General features: G+C 36.3%; 2 protein-coding genes across 2 annotated transcripts; both read right to left on the bottom strand.

Moving 5' to 3' along the window:
• Positions 1-896: 896 nt before the first annotated feature.
• LOC310650121 (olfactory receptor 1E16-like) lies at positions 897-1,874 on the bottom strand (the record flags this gene model as incomplete). Its single annotated transcript, XM_083378955.1, has 1 exon — positions 897-1,874. One exon carries the CDS (start codon positions 1,872-1,874, stop codon positions 897-899), a length of 978 nt encoding a protein of 325 aa, XP_083235081.1.
• Positions 1,875-6,782: 4,908 nt separating this feature from the next.
• LOC310650122 (olfactory receptor-like protein OLF4) lies at positions 6,783-13,423 on the bottom strand (the record flags this gene model as incomplete). Its single annotated transcript, XM_083378956.1, has 2 exons — positions 6,783-7,038; positions 13,044-13,423. 2 exons carry the CDS (start codon positions 13,421-13,423, stop codon positions 6,783-6,785), a joined length of 636 nt encoding a protein of 211 aa, XP_083235082.1.
• Between the last annotated feature and the right edge of the window lie 3,071 nt (positions 13,424-16,494).

Below are 16,494 nucleotides of genomic sequence, written 5' to 3' on the forward strand. Positions count from 1 at the left end.
GAAACAGAACTTGCAAATCAAAAGAGTAACCCAGATACCATTTTTTTTATTGGATATACAAGCAAAGCTGGGTGAAGTTTTAAAAATAAAAAGGAAAATACAAATGATAAACCAAGAGAAAGACCTGGATAATGTCTTTTTACTGGATTTACAAAAGAGGTTTGTTAAAGCCTTAAAAAGAGATCGGTTCCTGTGAGAATATTTTAATGAACTAAAGATTAAGATTCTCAGAGGTAAAGCAATATAAAGCAGGTTTATTTGATCAAGGTTAAAATAAGACACCTGTTAATGAAATTCAGGCAACCATTTACAGAATTTTTGCTGCCATTAGAATTAAAAACTATATGTTTTATGAAGTTGCTTATAGATAAGAAATGGGTTATGAGAAGACAAGATATCTGTTTGTAACTATATAGTGATGAAGAGCAATCATACTTGTTTATACTTGTGATAAAGAATGGAAGTAACTTCTTCATTGTTTCTTTCTTGCACTTTTTTCTTTTCTTTGTGTTCTTTTTTTGTTCTTTCTTTTTCCTCTCCTTTTCCTTTTACTCTCTTTTTAGTTATCTTTCTCTCTTTGAGTCCAATCTGTATTAGTTTTCATTAATTAATACCATATACATAGATACACACATACACATACACATGCACATTGTCTGTCTGTCTATTATCTATTAACTATCATCTATCTGTACAAACATATATATGTATAAATATACATGGAAATACATGGAAAGACAACAGGAGTTAAAACAGAATTACCTCAGAAATAAGGAGAGAAGAGCAATCTTACATGAACCAATGTTGTCCCTCCATAATGTACTCTGAATTCTCAAGTAATACTGCTAAACAGAATGTATGTCACCCTATTTTCATTTCCCCAGTAAAAACTTTGGCTACCTAAAAAAGTGAAAAGAAATACCAAGGATTACAATTTTATCAAAAAATCGTATTAGGGCTTTGTGAACTTCCTTGTTTCTCAAAGTATAGATAAGGGGATTGAACAAAGGTGTCACAATTGTGTAGAAAATAGAAAATATTTTGTTGAATTGTCTGAGAGAAGGTATGTCTGGCAATGTATAGACAATGATTAATGTGCCATAAAAGAGGGAAATCACCATAAGATGAGAGGAGCAGGTTGAAAAGGCCTTTTGCCTTCCAATGGTGGATTGAATTTTGATGATGGTAGCTATGATGCAAATGTAGGAAATGATGCTCAAAAGGAATGGAATAACAACAAAAATAATGGATATGCAAAAAGAGAAGTATTCAGAGAGAATAGTATCTGTACAGGACAGTTTCACCAGTGGACGAAAATCACAAAAGTAATGGTCTATGACATTAGGCCCACAAAAAGAAAATTGAGTCATGAGAGCTACAAAAACTACATTAAATATTAAACTACTTACCAATGCTCCTACCATAAGCTGGAAACAAAATTTCATACTCATAATAGAACCATAGTGCAAGGGTCTACAAATTGCCAGATAGCGATCATAAGACATTGCAGTCAAAATATATGTTTCTGTGGTTCCACATAGACAGAAAAAATGATATTGGGCTACGCACCCAATAACAGTCATAGTTTTCTCACCAGTCAGCAAACTGGCCAGCATTTTAGGCAGCAAATTACAGCTATAGCAAATGTCTAGGCAAGACAAATTGGCCAGGAATAAATACATTGGGGTGTGGAGGTGTTGATCAGTCACAATTAAAATAAAAATAAGAAGGTTTCCTGTTATTGTCGTCAGATAAATCACCAAGAAGAAACAGAAAAGGAAAGGCTGCAGTTGAGAAAGATTCCCAAAACCCAGAAGGATAAATTCTTTGATGCTTGTCTGATTGCCTTTTTCTGAATCCAAAATTTCTTCCATTTGTCATATACTAATCATACTGTATCTAGAATACAAACCAAGAGGCACACAGCTTCAAAGGCAGTTATAGTAAATGAAACATTCCTTTCTTATCAGTTTCTTAAACATTTTAAATTATCCTCAGAATACTGTATCTGTTATTACTGCTCAACATGGGGCTGCCCTTGAAAAACATCTGGAAGCTCCAATTGGTTCAAAATACGGTGGCTCCATGGTTTTGTGCAGACCCAAGTGTGCACATGTGTTACCTCTTCTCTGCAATGGCTTCCAATTTGCTTCTGGGAGCAATTCAAGGTGCTGATTATCACCTTTAAAGCCCAACATAGCTTGGAACCAAGGAATCTGAAGGACCATCTCTTGCTGGTTACATCCACCCAACCCATCAGAGAAGGGAGGCAGGGAATGTTGTAGGTTACTTCTCCTAAGAAGGTACATCTGGCAGGACCCAGAAGAAGGGCCTTCTCTGTGGTTGCTTCTTCCCTTTGCAACATTATCTCTGTGGAGATTAGATTGGCCTCCTCTTTGACACTCTTTTGCAAGGCCCTGAAGATCTAGTTTTGCCAACAGGCCTGGAGAACCAGAATAGGATGGAGTCCATCAAGCAGCTTGTTTGTTTGTTGTCACTGGGATAGGTGGATGGAGCGGGCAGTTATTGTTTTTACTGTTTTTATATTGGGATGTTTATTTTTTGTAAGCTGCCTAGAGTCAGTGAAAGTTAGTGGGCAGTCACTAAATTCTCTAAATAAACAAATAAAATTAGTTCACTGAAAATCCCCAGGTTACAAAGCACAGACTTTGAGTTCAAGTCCTGCCTTAGCCATGAAAGCCAATTGGGTGACCTTGGGCCATTCACTCTCTCTCAGCCCAACCTACCTCAGAGGGTTGTTATGAGGGAAATAGGAGAAAGGTGTGTTGAATATGTTCACTGCCTTGAGATATTTCTAAAAATAATAAAGCTGTCATACAAATAACTATATAGCAGGATAACTCAGATTTTCTGTGTAAAAGTAGTAACACTTTTCTCTTCGTGTCTGCTTTGGGAAGCAGTATAGTTCAGGCTTTTTGTTTCTTCCCTTCCCTTTCTTCACGCTTTTTTGTTTTCCCTTTCTCAGCCACTGTCCCTTACTATTTGTTTTTCACATTTTACATTATAAATGAATAAAACTTTATATTTTCTTTTCCCTTGCCAACCATACCTTCTATTCAGCTTCTGCAGACTTTTAAGTTGTGATCAGGGTGATATAAGTAATTCTAAAGTGTTGGATCACTTTTTTGGAAACTCTAAATAACCTTAAGTTAAAAGATATATTAGATATGTACATTTTGGATGCAATTGTACATCTAGTTATACGCTCCACAACACATTCTAATTTTGAGAATAAATTGGTCTTGGAACACGGCCACTAAAAATATAACATTTATTTACCATGGGATGGATGCATCTGCAGAAAGATGGTACGGAAGATAACATGCCAAAAGAATTGCAAAAGTGTTGTGGAATGTTTAACACATTGGAATTACACCTATCTGAAAAACAAGAAGAGAGTTACATAGTTATTCTTTATAACAAATTAAGAAAGCTATCACTAATCCCTTTTAAATCATCAAAAGCTGATACATAATTTTCTAAACATTCCAAAAGTGAGGTTGTAAGTATCCACAGAACTATGCTCTATTAATTTGTCTATTAAAGAAATTGTTAAAGAAATCACAGGGCCATGCTTCACCATCCAGAAAAACTGTCTTCCCTGATGGAGTTGAAATAAAATATTATGAGTTAGTACAAAGTATAAAGCCATCTAAACTTTCAATGGAAAAGAAAGAGGACTTCATCTTTCCTCAATTATAGTAGTTGTGCGTGAAAGAGGATTTTTTTTCCAGCAATATTTTAATGAAAGATTGTCCAAGAATTCAACATTGATGTTTTGTCTACATCACTGCTGGAAGATCTGTTCTCTGGGCAAGTTACAGCTCTTTCTACTGTTGAGTGCTTTTAAGTATGTGTAATTAATTAATCCTGGGAGATTTGTAGCTGATTTTCTGATTTTCTCAGGCAACTCAGTTCCCATGTTCATTCTTCTTCCTTGGGATTGTGATGTTATTTAGTTAAATAATTCTAAAGATTGGTTGACTCATTTAAAATATTTTTGTAGAATCCATCCTGCTAGGTCACATTTATGCACAAATGATAAAACACATCTACACTTTCTACCATCAGCATGCTGAAAAATTATCTTGTGTAAAGGAAGAAGTGGCAGAACTTGGGGATTAGCCTAGAATTTCAACATAGCCACAAACAAACTAAATGCAATGCTATCTTCTTGAATTCACTGATCCTTATCTAATTCCTAGCAGGTCATAACTATTAGTTGACAATATTCCATAGTGTAACCATGAGCAGCAATAAATCAGTTTTATTAAACCTTCACATGTGGATTTGATCTATCACACCTGACAATTTGTACATGAGTCACTTTGATGCATAGACAGTAAAAAAAACATAGATCTTTCATTTAATTCCCTCAGTGTGTGAATGGGCTACTCTTATAAAACAGGTTATGAATATAGAAAGTAAAATTTGAGAAAATATTTATTTTCTTTATTTTCTTTTTTCTTATATTTTCTCTTGACATTAGGGTCATATAATGTTTTACTTCCCCCTAGATCAGGGGTGTCAAAATGCCAGCCTGCAGGCCGAATGCATCATCTGAAAGCCACACCCATCCCATTGCCGGCAATGGCAAAACAGTCCCGATACACCTCACGATGTCACGTGACATCGCGAGTTTAACATGTCTGCTGTAGATTCTTCACTGAAATTTGAAGTCATCAATCCTTTTCAGTGAAACATTTGGGGAGTGAATTTTAACAATATATCCCAAGATATTGAAAGGTTATTCTGGAAAAAAAGAGTAAGATCTCAGATGGTTGTGGACTCCAGTTGATGCTACTAAATAACAAGTCAGCTCACCTCTTTCAGGTAGGTATGAATTACTGAGGCTTGTCTGGTCAAAGAAAAGGGAATGCTCTTTCTAGGAATGTGTCCGGAAGAATTACAGTTTTTGCACCAACCACAAGTCCATAACAAGGAAAGGGGTGCTGCTGTTGTCTATAGGAGGATGTGAGGGTCTCTGCCCTGCAGATCATCAGGTGTGAGACCTTACAGGTAAGGTTAATAATCACTTGGTAATTCTGCTACTATACCAGCCTTCATCCTGTTTGGCAGCCTTCCTGCCCAAGTTGTCATCGATGGTAAAGATTCCCATACTTCTTTTGGGGGGATTTCTGTCTACCATCATTAGAGACTCAATGCATGAATTCATAGCCACCTTTACAGCCATGGAGCTGAGCCAATTTTTCATGAGACCCCTCCACAGGAACACATGCTATCTCAAGGTAATGGCTATGTGATCTGGAGTTGGGATATGTTGCCATCTACCCCTTGTCACTATCTAGTTTATATTGATATTTCCATAGTACTCTCCTACATTTGAAGAGGAGTAGGATCTATTTGATTAGCCTGCTTTCAACATCTAACATCCTTATGGAGTTTCAGGGGAGCTTGGGGTTTTCCCTGGGTTTGTTACATAGTTGTACTAAGACCTTTGTTGCTGCCTGATATGAAGCAGCAGGAGCACTTTCTGTTTTATCAGACTCACAACTGGTATACAAGGTATCTTGTGCAGAATTTCATTTTGTATCCCCTTTAAAAAGATATTATTAATATCGTTGCAATTGTTTTATGCATTCATCTATCCCCATGCCCAAGACCAGTGTCCGCACTTATGTTTCAGGTGAATTGTGATTTATTTTCATTTGCATCTCTTCTTCCCCTTCCCCAACAAATTTAGCATTATTGCATGGCACACAATTTTCATATCAGGTTGTGGCAGCTGTGGACTCTGATGATTCCATTGCTCTTGACTTGTTCTTAAGACAACTTCGGAAATCCCAGCCTGTATTGCAGTGAGCTGCTAATACTATAATTGTGAAATAGTAATAAAAACAGCTCCCAGTATATCATCTTTGCTTTTCTTTGAATTTATGAATAGAATAATCCAAACAACTGCTTCTCGCTCTTCAAAAAAAGGACTTCATTGATAATATCTCCATAATACTTGCTGTTCAACAATTTTTTCCTCCAGTTATGATCCAATGTATCTTGACAGTCATTCTCTAATTGCATTTTATGCAACAGAGAGTGTCAGAAGTCAATGCCTTTTGTTTCTTCCCTTCCCTTTCTTCACACTTTTTTGTTTTCCCTTTCTCAGCCATTGTCCCTTACTATTTGCTTTTCACATTTTACATTATAAATGAATAAAACTTTAAAAAGTTCATTAATGCCTCTCTAACAAATCTCCATTTTTCAAACAAATCTTCTCATTAGAATCTGTTAGCAGCAGATTAACTTCCAGTCCATCCAATTGCATACCTGATTCAGCTACTGTTGCCTGTGTCCATTTATCTTCTTTAGGTTGATTTACAGTAAATTCATCAAACCTTTTATTCAATTTCTCATTTAAAACTTGTAAATCAGCAAATATTTTTTCAAATTTTCCAAAAAGGCTTTAACGTTAAAATTACCTGAATTTGTTTTGAGTTTCACTTTGAAAACAACATACATTTTGAAAACTTTGAAAACAACATACATTTTACGTAAACATACATTTTACATAAAATATTCCAATTTTCTACAATCAATTAACCAGTATCAACATTGCAAGAGATTTGGAGGTTAATGGCATTTCTAACCTAGTGTCATGAAGTGATGCTATTCAGTGTTATAACCATCATGATCTCAATCAGAAACTTCAGCCATTACAGCTAAGTAGAATAGGGACCAATTATTGACCTTACTAATTCACACTTAAATTCAAAATATAACTAGCCAAAAAAAATAAAAGAAATTTATAATTTCAAATGATTTCTACTGACAGTTATAATTTTACTATAAAGTAATCTGAGAGCTTTGTGAACTTCTTTGTTTCTTAAAGTATAAATTAGGGGTTTTGCCAAAGAGGTCATCATTGTATAGAAAATAGAGAAGACTTTATTGAGGTATCTCAGGGTGGGATAATCTGGCAACACATAGACAATGATTAATGTGCCATAAAAGAGGCAAACTACAATGAGATGAGAAGAACAAGTTGAAAAGGCTTTTTGCCTTCCAGTGTTGGATTTAATTTTTTTTATTGAAAAGTTTTTCAATACATTTTATCTTTAACAGAACAACCCCTCCCAACCCCCTCCCCCCTTCCCAACCCAACCCAACCCTCCCCCCCTCCCCTTCCCCCCTCCCCGACTTGCCAGAGCTAAATACAAGGTATAAAAGTACAAAACAATCATAAACTACCATATGCTAACAACAATAAACTATTAGGTCTATCGCACTTTAGCTCTTATAAAATGACTACAAGCAATATAAGTGTCCCATCAATACTTATTCAAATGCTAAATGAAACTTTTTAGTCCCATATTTATTCTGGATGCAATCAATCCATTTTTTCCACTCCACGATATATCGTTGTTGTGAATGGTCTTTCAAATACGCCGAAATCTTTGCCATTTCCGCCAGGTTAGAAACTTTTAAAGTCCATTCCTCTATAGTCAGCAGTTCTTCCTTCTTCCAGTATTGCCCTATTAAAAGTCTTGCTGCAGTAATTAAGTTCAACATCAACTTAGTGTCCACAACAGTAGTATCAGTAATAATGCCCAGTAAAAACAATTGCGGACAAAACTTTATCCTTTTCTTAAATATCTTCTGCATATTCCACCAGATTTTAATCCAAAATGCTTTAACTTTTTTACAGGTCCACCATATGTGAAAATACGTTGCGTCTTCGCCACCACACCTCCAACATTTAGGCTGGTAATTTGGATACATACTTGCTAACTTTTTGGGATCTAAATGCCACCTATAAAACATTTTATAAAAGTTCTCTCTTAAATTTTGAGCTTGCGTAAATTTTACATTTCTCACCTAGATCTTTTCCCAAGTATCCATTGTAATAACGTCTTGAATATTCTGAGCCCACTTTATCATGCAGTCTTTAACAAGTTCTGTTTCTGAATCAATTTCTATCAATGCAAGATATATCCATTTGATATGTGCTGGACCCTGATTTCTAATTTGCTTTACCAGATTTTCATCAGTCATTGAAAAACCAATTTTCTGATCTTCTTTCCACCTGGCCTGTAGTTGCCCATACTGAAACCAGGTTTGAACAATCTTTTCTCCTCATAAAAAGTTATACGGCTTCAAATACCATACATTCCTCTCCAAACTTAAGATTTCCTTATATGTAGTCACATCATGTTTGAACCCAACATTTATGTTTTCTATTGCGTGTTTCGGTATTGCCCATAAAGGTATCTTATAATTTAACTTATGTCTATACTTTTTCCAAACTCGCAACAAAGCATGTCTTAAAATATACACCTTAAACACATTATCTACCTTCTTATCATACAATAAATATGCATGCCAACCAAATAACAAATCATGACCTTCAAGATTTAATAATCTCCCTTGTGTTAAATTAATCCAATCACTTATCGCTGACAATGCAGCAGCTTCATAGTATAATTTAAAGTTGGGCATTTTGAGACCACCTCTTTCACGCATATCCTGCATAATCTTGAATTTAACTCGTGGCTTTTCCCTGCCCAGACAAATTTATTAATACCCTTTTGCCATTCCTCCAAGTTTGGATCCTTTTTAAGAATAGGTATCATTTGAAACAAAAATAGAAATTTCAGCAAAACATTCATTTTCACTGCTGCAATTCTTCCCAATAATGACAATTGTAATTTTTTCCAGCTGTCCAATTCTTTTTGAACTTTACCCCATAGCTTTTCATAATTATTTTTATATAACTTTGCATTTGAGGGTGACAAATATACCCCCAAATATTTAACCCTTTTAACAATCTCAAATCCAGTTAATCCTTCTAAAAGGGCCTTTTGCGGTATTGTCATATTTTTGGCCAAAATTTTTATTTTTTGTACATTAACCTTAAATCCAGAAACCTTCCCATATTGCATTATTATCTCCATCAGGTCCACAACAGAGCTTTCTGGCTGAGTCACCGTAACAACCAGATCGTCTGCAAATGCCCTCAATCTATAATCCTGATCTCTTATTTGAATTCCCTTGATTTTTTCCGAATTCTGTATTTTAATCAATAATATCTCCAATGTTAAAACAAATAATAAAGGTGATAATGGGCACCCCTGCCTTGTGCCCTTTTCAATATTGCATACTTCAGTCAGACTATTATTTACTATTATACGGGCTGTTTGCTTTTGATATAATGCCCTAATTGGTTGTAAAAATTTATCCCCAAAATTCATTTCATCTAATACTTTTATCAAGAATTGCCAATCCAATTGATCAAAGGCTTTTTCAGCATCCAGAAAAATCAGCGCTGCAGGGATCTGGTTGTTTGTTTCCAAAAATTCCAACAAGTCAACTATATGCCTCACATTATTTTTCATTTGTCTACCACTTATAAACCCAGTTTGATCACCATGAATTACCTGTTGCAGTACCCTCATCAATCTGTTAACTAAGACCTTAGCAAATATCTTGTAGTCCGTATTCAAAAGTGATATTGATCTATAGTTTCTTGCTTGAGTGACATCCTGATCTTCCTTCGGAATCAAAGAAATGAAAGCAGTTTTCCAAGACGGAGGCACCCCTCCTCCCCTTTGAATTGTCTGAAACAATTCCCTTAATGGCTTTATCATCTCAGACTGTAAATTTTTATAATACACAGCAGTCAAACCATCCATGCCTGGCACTTTACTCACTTTCAATTGTTTAATTGCTAAAAGAATTTCTTCCTCAGTTATCAGTTGATTCATCTCTTCCTTTTGTTCTTGCGTAAGAACCGGAATACTAGCATTCCTCAAATATGCATCAATATCTGCTTCATTGATCTTATCTCTAGCATATAATTTAGAATAAAAATCAACAAAGGTTTCCTTAATAAGATTCTGTTGATACACAACCTTGCCCTTATGTTCTATTTTGTCTATATTAGAAGCCCTTTGCTTCTTCCTTAGCATATAAGCTAACCATCTACCTGGTTTATTGGCATTACAAAAAGTATTATGTCTAGCAAACCGTAAATTAGTTGCCACCTGATCAGCCATCAACTTATCAAATTGTTCCCTTAATAAATTAATAACCTCTTTAATCTTCACATCCGATGGATTCAAAATTAAGGCCTTTTCTTTTTCCCTAATCTCATTCTCTAATTATTTCCTCCTAAATTCCAAATTACGTCTATATTTATTGTTCAAATATATTAACACACCTCTCGTATGCCTTACTAGCATCCCAAACCATTTCCATAGAAGTACCCTTATACATATTAGTTTCAAAAAAAACCTTCATCTGTTTTTTTTACATTCTTCCACATTTTCCTGATTTCTAAACAGGTTCTCATTTAGACGCCAGGAGTGCCTATCTCTGTTGTCCTTATCAATCTCTAACCAGACTGGACTATGATCAGACATAGTTCTTGGACAAATCTTTATCTTCTTAATCCTAGAAAAAAATCATTAGTGATTAATATAAAATCAATCCTAGAAAAAGATTGATGTCTATCAGGAAAAAAGTATAATCCTTTTCTTGTAGATTTCTTTCTCTCCAGATATCTTGCAGCTCCAAATCATCCATCATCTCAAAAAAGGACTTAGGCTATTTAGCATGACTTGGAGTACTTCTAAAAGAGCCACTCTTGTCCATTTGTACATTCAAGACACCATTCCAGTCTCTCATAAAAAATAAAAGATTTATAATCCAATTGAGTGATCTTGCTGTGTAATAAACTATAAAAGTCAGCTTGTTGTTGATTAGGAGCATATAATCCAACCAAAAGCGTTTTTTTTCCTTCTATTAACAAATCTACTATAACGTATCTTTCTTGTTTATCTGCTTCAATTAACTCCACTGTAATAGTATTCTTGACATAAATAACCACTCCATTTTTCTTATTCATTGCAGAAGCAATAAATTGTGTGCCCAGTGTTGAATTTAATAAATACTTTTGGTCCATAACTCTAATATGTGTTTCTTGTAAGCAAATAACATCAGTCTTAAATTGTTTTAAATATTGAAAGATTTTCTTTCTCTTCTGTGATGAATTTAAACCATTGACATTCCAAGTTAGAAGCTTAGTCGCCATCCTTAGCAACCCAAAGCTTTTGGGGCGCGTCTTCCAGGATCCCCTTAACATTCTTAGGCTGCGCCCCTCCCACAGCTTCGCTATAGGTACGCTTTGGAGGTTCCATAACTTTCTGCTGGTCTTGTTCTTGCTCGCGTCTCATTCGTCTCAAAGCAGCACGCGTCATCCTCTGGTCTCTTGTTTCTTCCGATGATACTGAAATTTGATCCACTCCTGTAGCTTTCTCATCTGTCTGTGTTGTTCCTTCAGCACCTTGAGGCTTTCCCTCATCATTCTTCTTTGTAGATTCCAAAAGTGGTATGGGGGTTGCTTTTAAAACATTACTATAAAAATCACGTGCTTGCATCACTGTAATAAGACGATGTCTCGTGCCTTCATGCATCACCACCATACCCGCTGGTATCTCCCATCTAAACTTGATATCACGTCGCCTGAGCTCTTGTGCTCGAAAAGCAAACTCCTTTCTTCTCCTTAAAATTTTTGGAGGGATCTCTTTTAAAACCAGAACTTCTTGCTCAGCAATTACAAGCTTAGTATTGTAAGAAGCTTGAATAACTTCATTCCTGATTGCTCTCTTTGTAAAATAAACAACCACATCTCTAGGTAATTTCCTTTGTCTTGCAATCCACAAATTGACACGAAAGATTTTATCTATGTCTCCCACAATTCCATCTGCTGGCCGTCCCAGCACCCCTTCCAGAGCCTCAGAGACTATTTCCTTCAGATCTTCTTTAGGATTCTCTTTCAAGCCTCTGATTCTAACAGCAAACTCCATCTCCTGGTACTGCACCAAGGTCAAGTCACTGTCAATTTTATCCACCACATTCTCAGTCTCTAACATTTTTGCATCTAATTTAATATTATTTTGGCTGAGATCTTCCACTCTTTCATCCAAGCATTCGATACATATTGCCATGCCTTGAAATGCAAGCAAGATGTCCACCCTTATTTCTGTTAACTTCTCATCCAGCTTTTCATCCATAACTTCAGCTAGTTTTTCTGTTAACTTCTCATCCAGCTTTTCATCTATAATCTCAGCTATTTGCTGTGAATGCTTTTCCAAAGCATCTTGCAAAACTTTAACTGTCAGAGCAGGCGAAGGTGGAGGTGCCGGGGGCAATAAAGCTTGCAACAAAGACTGCTGCACCGGGGAGGCCCCCGCACTTCGAATAACTTTGGAAGATTTAGCCGCCATTTTCCCCCACTGTTACTTACTATGCACTTTCACTTTCAAAGTCTGCAAAGTCCATTGAGCCAAAGATCAAAAGTCCACTTTCACCTTAATCTCCTGTATCGCTCTGCCTGCATCCTCGTTCTCCAGAATCATTTCCTGCTGGCAGGGATGGTTGCAAACGCCTTGTTCTGCTCCTAAAAGCACGGAGCAGAAACACTGCACAGCCCGGAGCAAACCCAGGCTTCGGGGGGGCTCAATCCTTCAGCTGCCAGAACTTTAAGCTCTGGCGGCCCCGGAGAGCTGAACCCCTACCTGGGTACTCACCCCCTCCTCTTCTCCTGAGGAGGGGGATTCCGAGCTGCCGAAACAGCTGATCGGCGCTGTTTTTGGCGGCTCTACAAAGCCGCAGAGCGGACAGCCCAAAAATGGCTGTCTTCGGCGGCGCCTTGCCACCCGGAAGTCTTGGATTTAATTTTTATGATAGTGCCAATAATACAAATATAGGAGAGGAAGGTCAACAGAAAAGGAACAATTACAAAACTAATGCTTATGAGAAGAAGGACGAGATCAAGGAGATTTGTGTCAGAACAGGATAATTTCTCCAGTGGGTGGAAATCACAAAAGTAATGGTCTATGACATTAGGGCCACAGAAGGATAATTGAGCCACAAACCCCACTAGAATAATATTAGCTATCATGCTATTAATCCATGTCCCAGCTATTAGTAGGAAACAGAATTTCCTATTCATAATAGAAGCATAGAGCAAAGGTCTACAAATTGCCAAATAGCGATCATAAGACATAGCAGCCAAAGGATAAGTTTCTACACCTGCACAAAGACAGAAGAAATGATATTGGGCTAGACATCCACTCAGAGTTATTGTTTTCTTAACTCTTAGCAAGTTCACCAGCATTTTAGGCAGCAAAGTAGAGCTATAGCAAGTATCCAGGAAAGACAAATTTGCCAGGAATAAGTACATTGGGGTATGAAGATGCTGGTCAGTCACAACTAGCAGAAAGATAAGAAGATTTCCTGTTATTGTTGTCAAATAAATCACCAAGAAGAAACAGAAAAGAAGAGGGTCCACCTTAGGGGAAGTGCCAAAACCCAGAAGGATGAATTCTGTAGTTTCTGTTTGATTTCCTTTTTCTGTATCCAGCATCTCAAAATGACTCTTCATATCTAGAATATATAAGAAAAAGAAACCAAATTCAGATCTAAATCTCTGAAGCACTTTCTTTCTCACCCACACTATAAATAAATATCTGGATAATTTGGGTAACTAATGTTCAATCATATATCAGGAAGGGGAGATTAAGCTAAAATAACATGGGTAAAAAACTGAATACCCCATTATTGTCTTACTTGATTTATAGAAGAGATGATATGGTTATGAAATCTTTGCATTATAACTCATAGTTCAGTTATTGTCCTTTCTCTTGACCCTCCTAAATAATATAATTCTATTCAATTCTCTATTGTTTTCTTAGTTTAACCATAATTCCAAGGCAAAATAAGGAAATCAACAACACTGGGATCCTGTTACTAAAAATATTAGAGTATTACCTCCAACTATTGGTTATAGGTGTTGTATTTAATTCAAACAAAATTGTTGATTTTAAAATCAATCAAAAGATAAAATTTTTGAGTAATCAACTGCCTACAGAAAGATGATCCTAAACTTATCATGCTTTTGATCTTCTGTATCACCAATTTAACAACATATTCCCATTAAACTTAAGTAAACCTATTTTGTCTGTTAAAAATAAACTCTTGTAATCTAAACATTGCCTCTGTGTTCAGTAAATTTCTTAGAGCTTTCTTTATCATATAAGTAAGCATTCATTAGGGAATCAAGAAGGAAAAATGCTGGGCTTATTATTTCCTATATTTATTGAAAATATTCAATAAATTATATAGTATTAGATAAATTCTCGAAATTTTTTATTTATGTGTATATCAGCCCCAAAGTATTTATCAAGCCCCTGTGGAAAATTTGTCCCTTTCTTAAATGTAATAAAACCATCAAGATATTTAATGCATTCAAAAATCCATATTAAGCAGCTGATATAATTACATGTTGAAATGTGAGGTCCCTATAGACCCCTTTATCTTTTAAAATTTGTAAATTGTTGAATTTAAAGCTTGGTCTTTATTGAGACCATGTAAACCATAACTTGTGCCAGCCATTTACTATCTTATTCTCATTAAGAACTGTTATCATTTTAAACAATTTTTAATCCTGGTAATATGTTAATTATTTCTGTGGCATTCTTCCTGACCAAGAAAAATTAAAGATTTACTAAACAAATTAATGAGATTCAGTTTGGTACAGTAATGTAAGGTTAACTGTTAGATTTTGGATTTGTCTGCATGGAATTTCAGTTTCAAAAATAAGCTTATGTGTTCCTCTGGTATTCCATAATGATCATTTATCTTGGTTTGATCTACTGAACTTGTAACTGATGGAACAGGATAGCAACAGGTAGGCCATAACCTATGTTAAAATCACATAAAATAAAATATTTGGCAGGTCTTCATGGCTTCACATCACAGGTCTAAGGCATGTTTGGAATAGCGACTAAAGCAGTGGGCTAGAAATTAGGAACTTGCAAGTTCTAGTCCTGCCTTAAGATAAAAAACAGTTGGATGATCTTGGGCCAGTCACTCTCTTTCATCCCTAGGAAGAAGACAATAAGAAACTATTTCCAAATTTTTTGCTAAGAAAATTGCAAGAATCAAAAGAAAAATAGGTATTGGTTTGTTTATTTATTTAATAAAATGTTGACAAATCTGATAATCACCATAAGCAATCATTCTTTTGATGAGACTCTGCTCTTGTGACATCACTTGCATCAGCTTGAATTATGAACTGCTCATCAGGATCAAGGTGTTTGAGAACAGATTCAGCATCAAATAGTCTTTTTAGATTCTCGAATGCCACTTAGCATCCATAGACCATGGCAGGGACTGACAGGATCAAGATTTCCCCCCACCTTTTCTGGTTTTCAGTAGTTCAGTAATCGGTAGAGCTATTTTAGCAAAAGAGGGAATGAATTGCTGATAAAAGTTTGAGAACCCAAGAAAGCTTTGAAGTTTTGTGGGGGTTTATGGGGCTGCCATTCCAGCTCACTTTGACTTTGGCTGAGTCCATTTCCACCCCTTCACTGAAGATTCTGTACTCAAGGTAGTCCAAGCACATTTGATGGAATTCACATTTAGAAAGTTTAGTGTATCACAAGGTAAGCAAGAGTAGCTGATCTGCTTTCCTCCACAGCTCAATGAACCAGGATTTTCCCTATGGGAAGAATACTTCATCTTCAGCAAGGAATAGGCGAGACAGCAGGCTCAAGAACAACCAGTTTATTGTAGTGCGGAACCGGGCGCTTGACAGGTTTTCTGCGCTGCTATTTATATTTCAGCTGGCACGCTGGGGACCAATCAGAAACTTGCCAGTTTCCCACGGATTGCGAGGTCCAATCCGTGGCGGCTGGTTTAGACAGCCGGAGCTGCGACATTAGCCGCGCTTGCTCAGTCGCCGCAGTTTGACAGTTGACAGCTGTCAGACTGCTGCGCCTGCGTGAAGCTAAGGCAGCTTTGACAGCTGTCAAAGCTGCCATGTATTCCGGCCGGTTTACCTCATAACTAGAGAACGTATTAACCCAAACACATAAATACATAACAAAGAATGTCAATTTAAGAAAATGTCAGTATCAATAATCACAAACAAATCTGGGCCCCAGAGATTCAGGGGAAGTAATTCATTTCAGACTTTTGTCACCTGCCCTGACAAAGAACCTGATACTATACTACATCTTATTAGCTTCCCAGCATAATTTGAAATTATTTATTTGTTGTAGGAGAAGAAGAGGGATAGCCTGGAGATGGAATCAAGAGAGGAATCAGCTTGCAGTCTTTATATTCCCACAAGTGGTCCCTGTACAACCCTTCTTGAATTCCATTAACTCTTATCTAGCACCAATTTAGTGCTGACCATTAGTTGACTAAATTCTTGTTTTGCTTTCAGTAATTTTTTGAGCATTGCATACTAATCTTATGTGCTGTGCATATTCTTTGTGTAAATAAGGATGTCATCAAGATAGACTAGAACTCCTTTATACAGATGATCATGCAGCACTTCATTGATCAGCTGCATGAACACAGCAGGGGCCCCTTGGGGGCCGAAGGGCATAGCTTTGAATTGAAAGCTTCCTAGAGGGCTGTTGAAAGCTGTTTTCCATTCATCCCCCA

This window comes from Vipera ursinii (genome assembly GCF_947247035.1).
Source record: "Vipera ursinii genome assembly, chromosome: Z".
NCBI lineage: Eukaryota > Metazoa > Chordata > Lepidosauria > Squamata > Viperidae > Vipera > Vipera ursinii.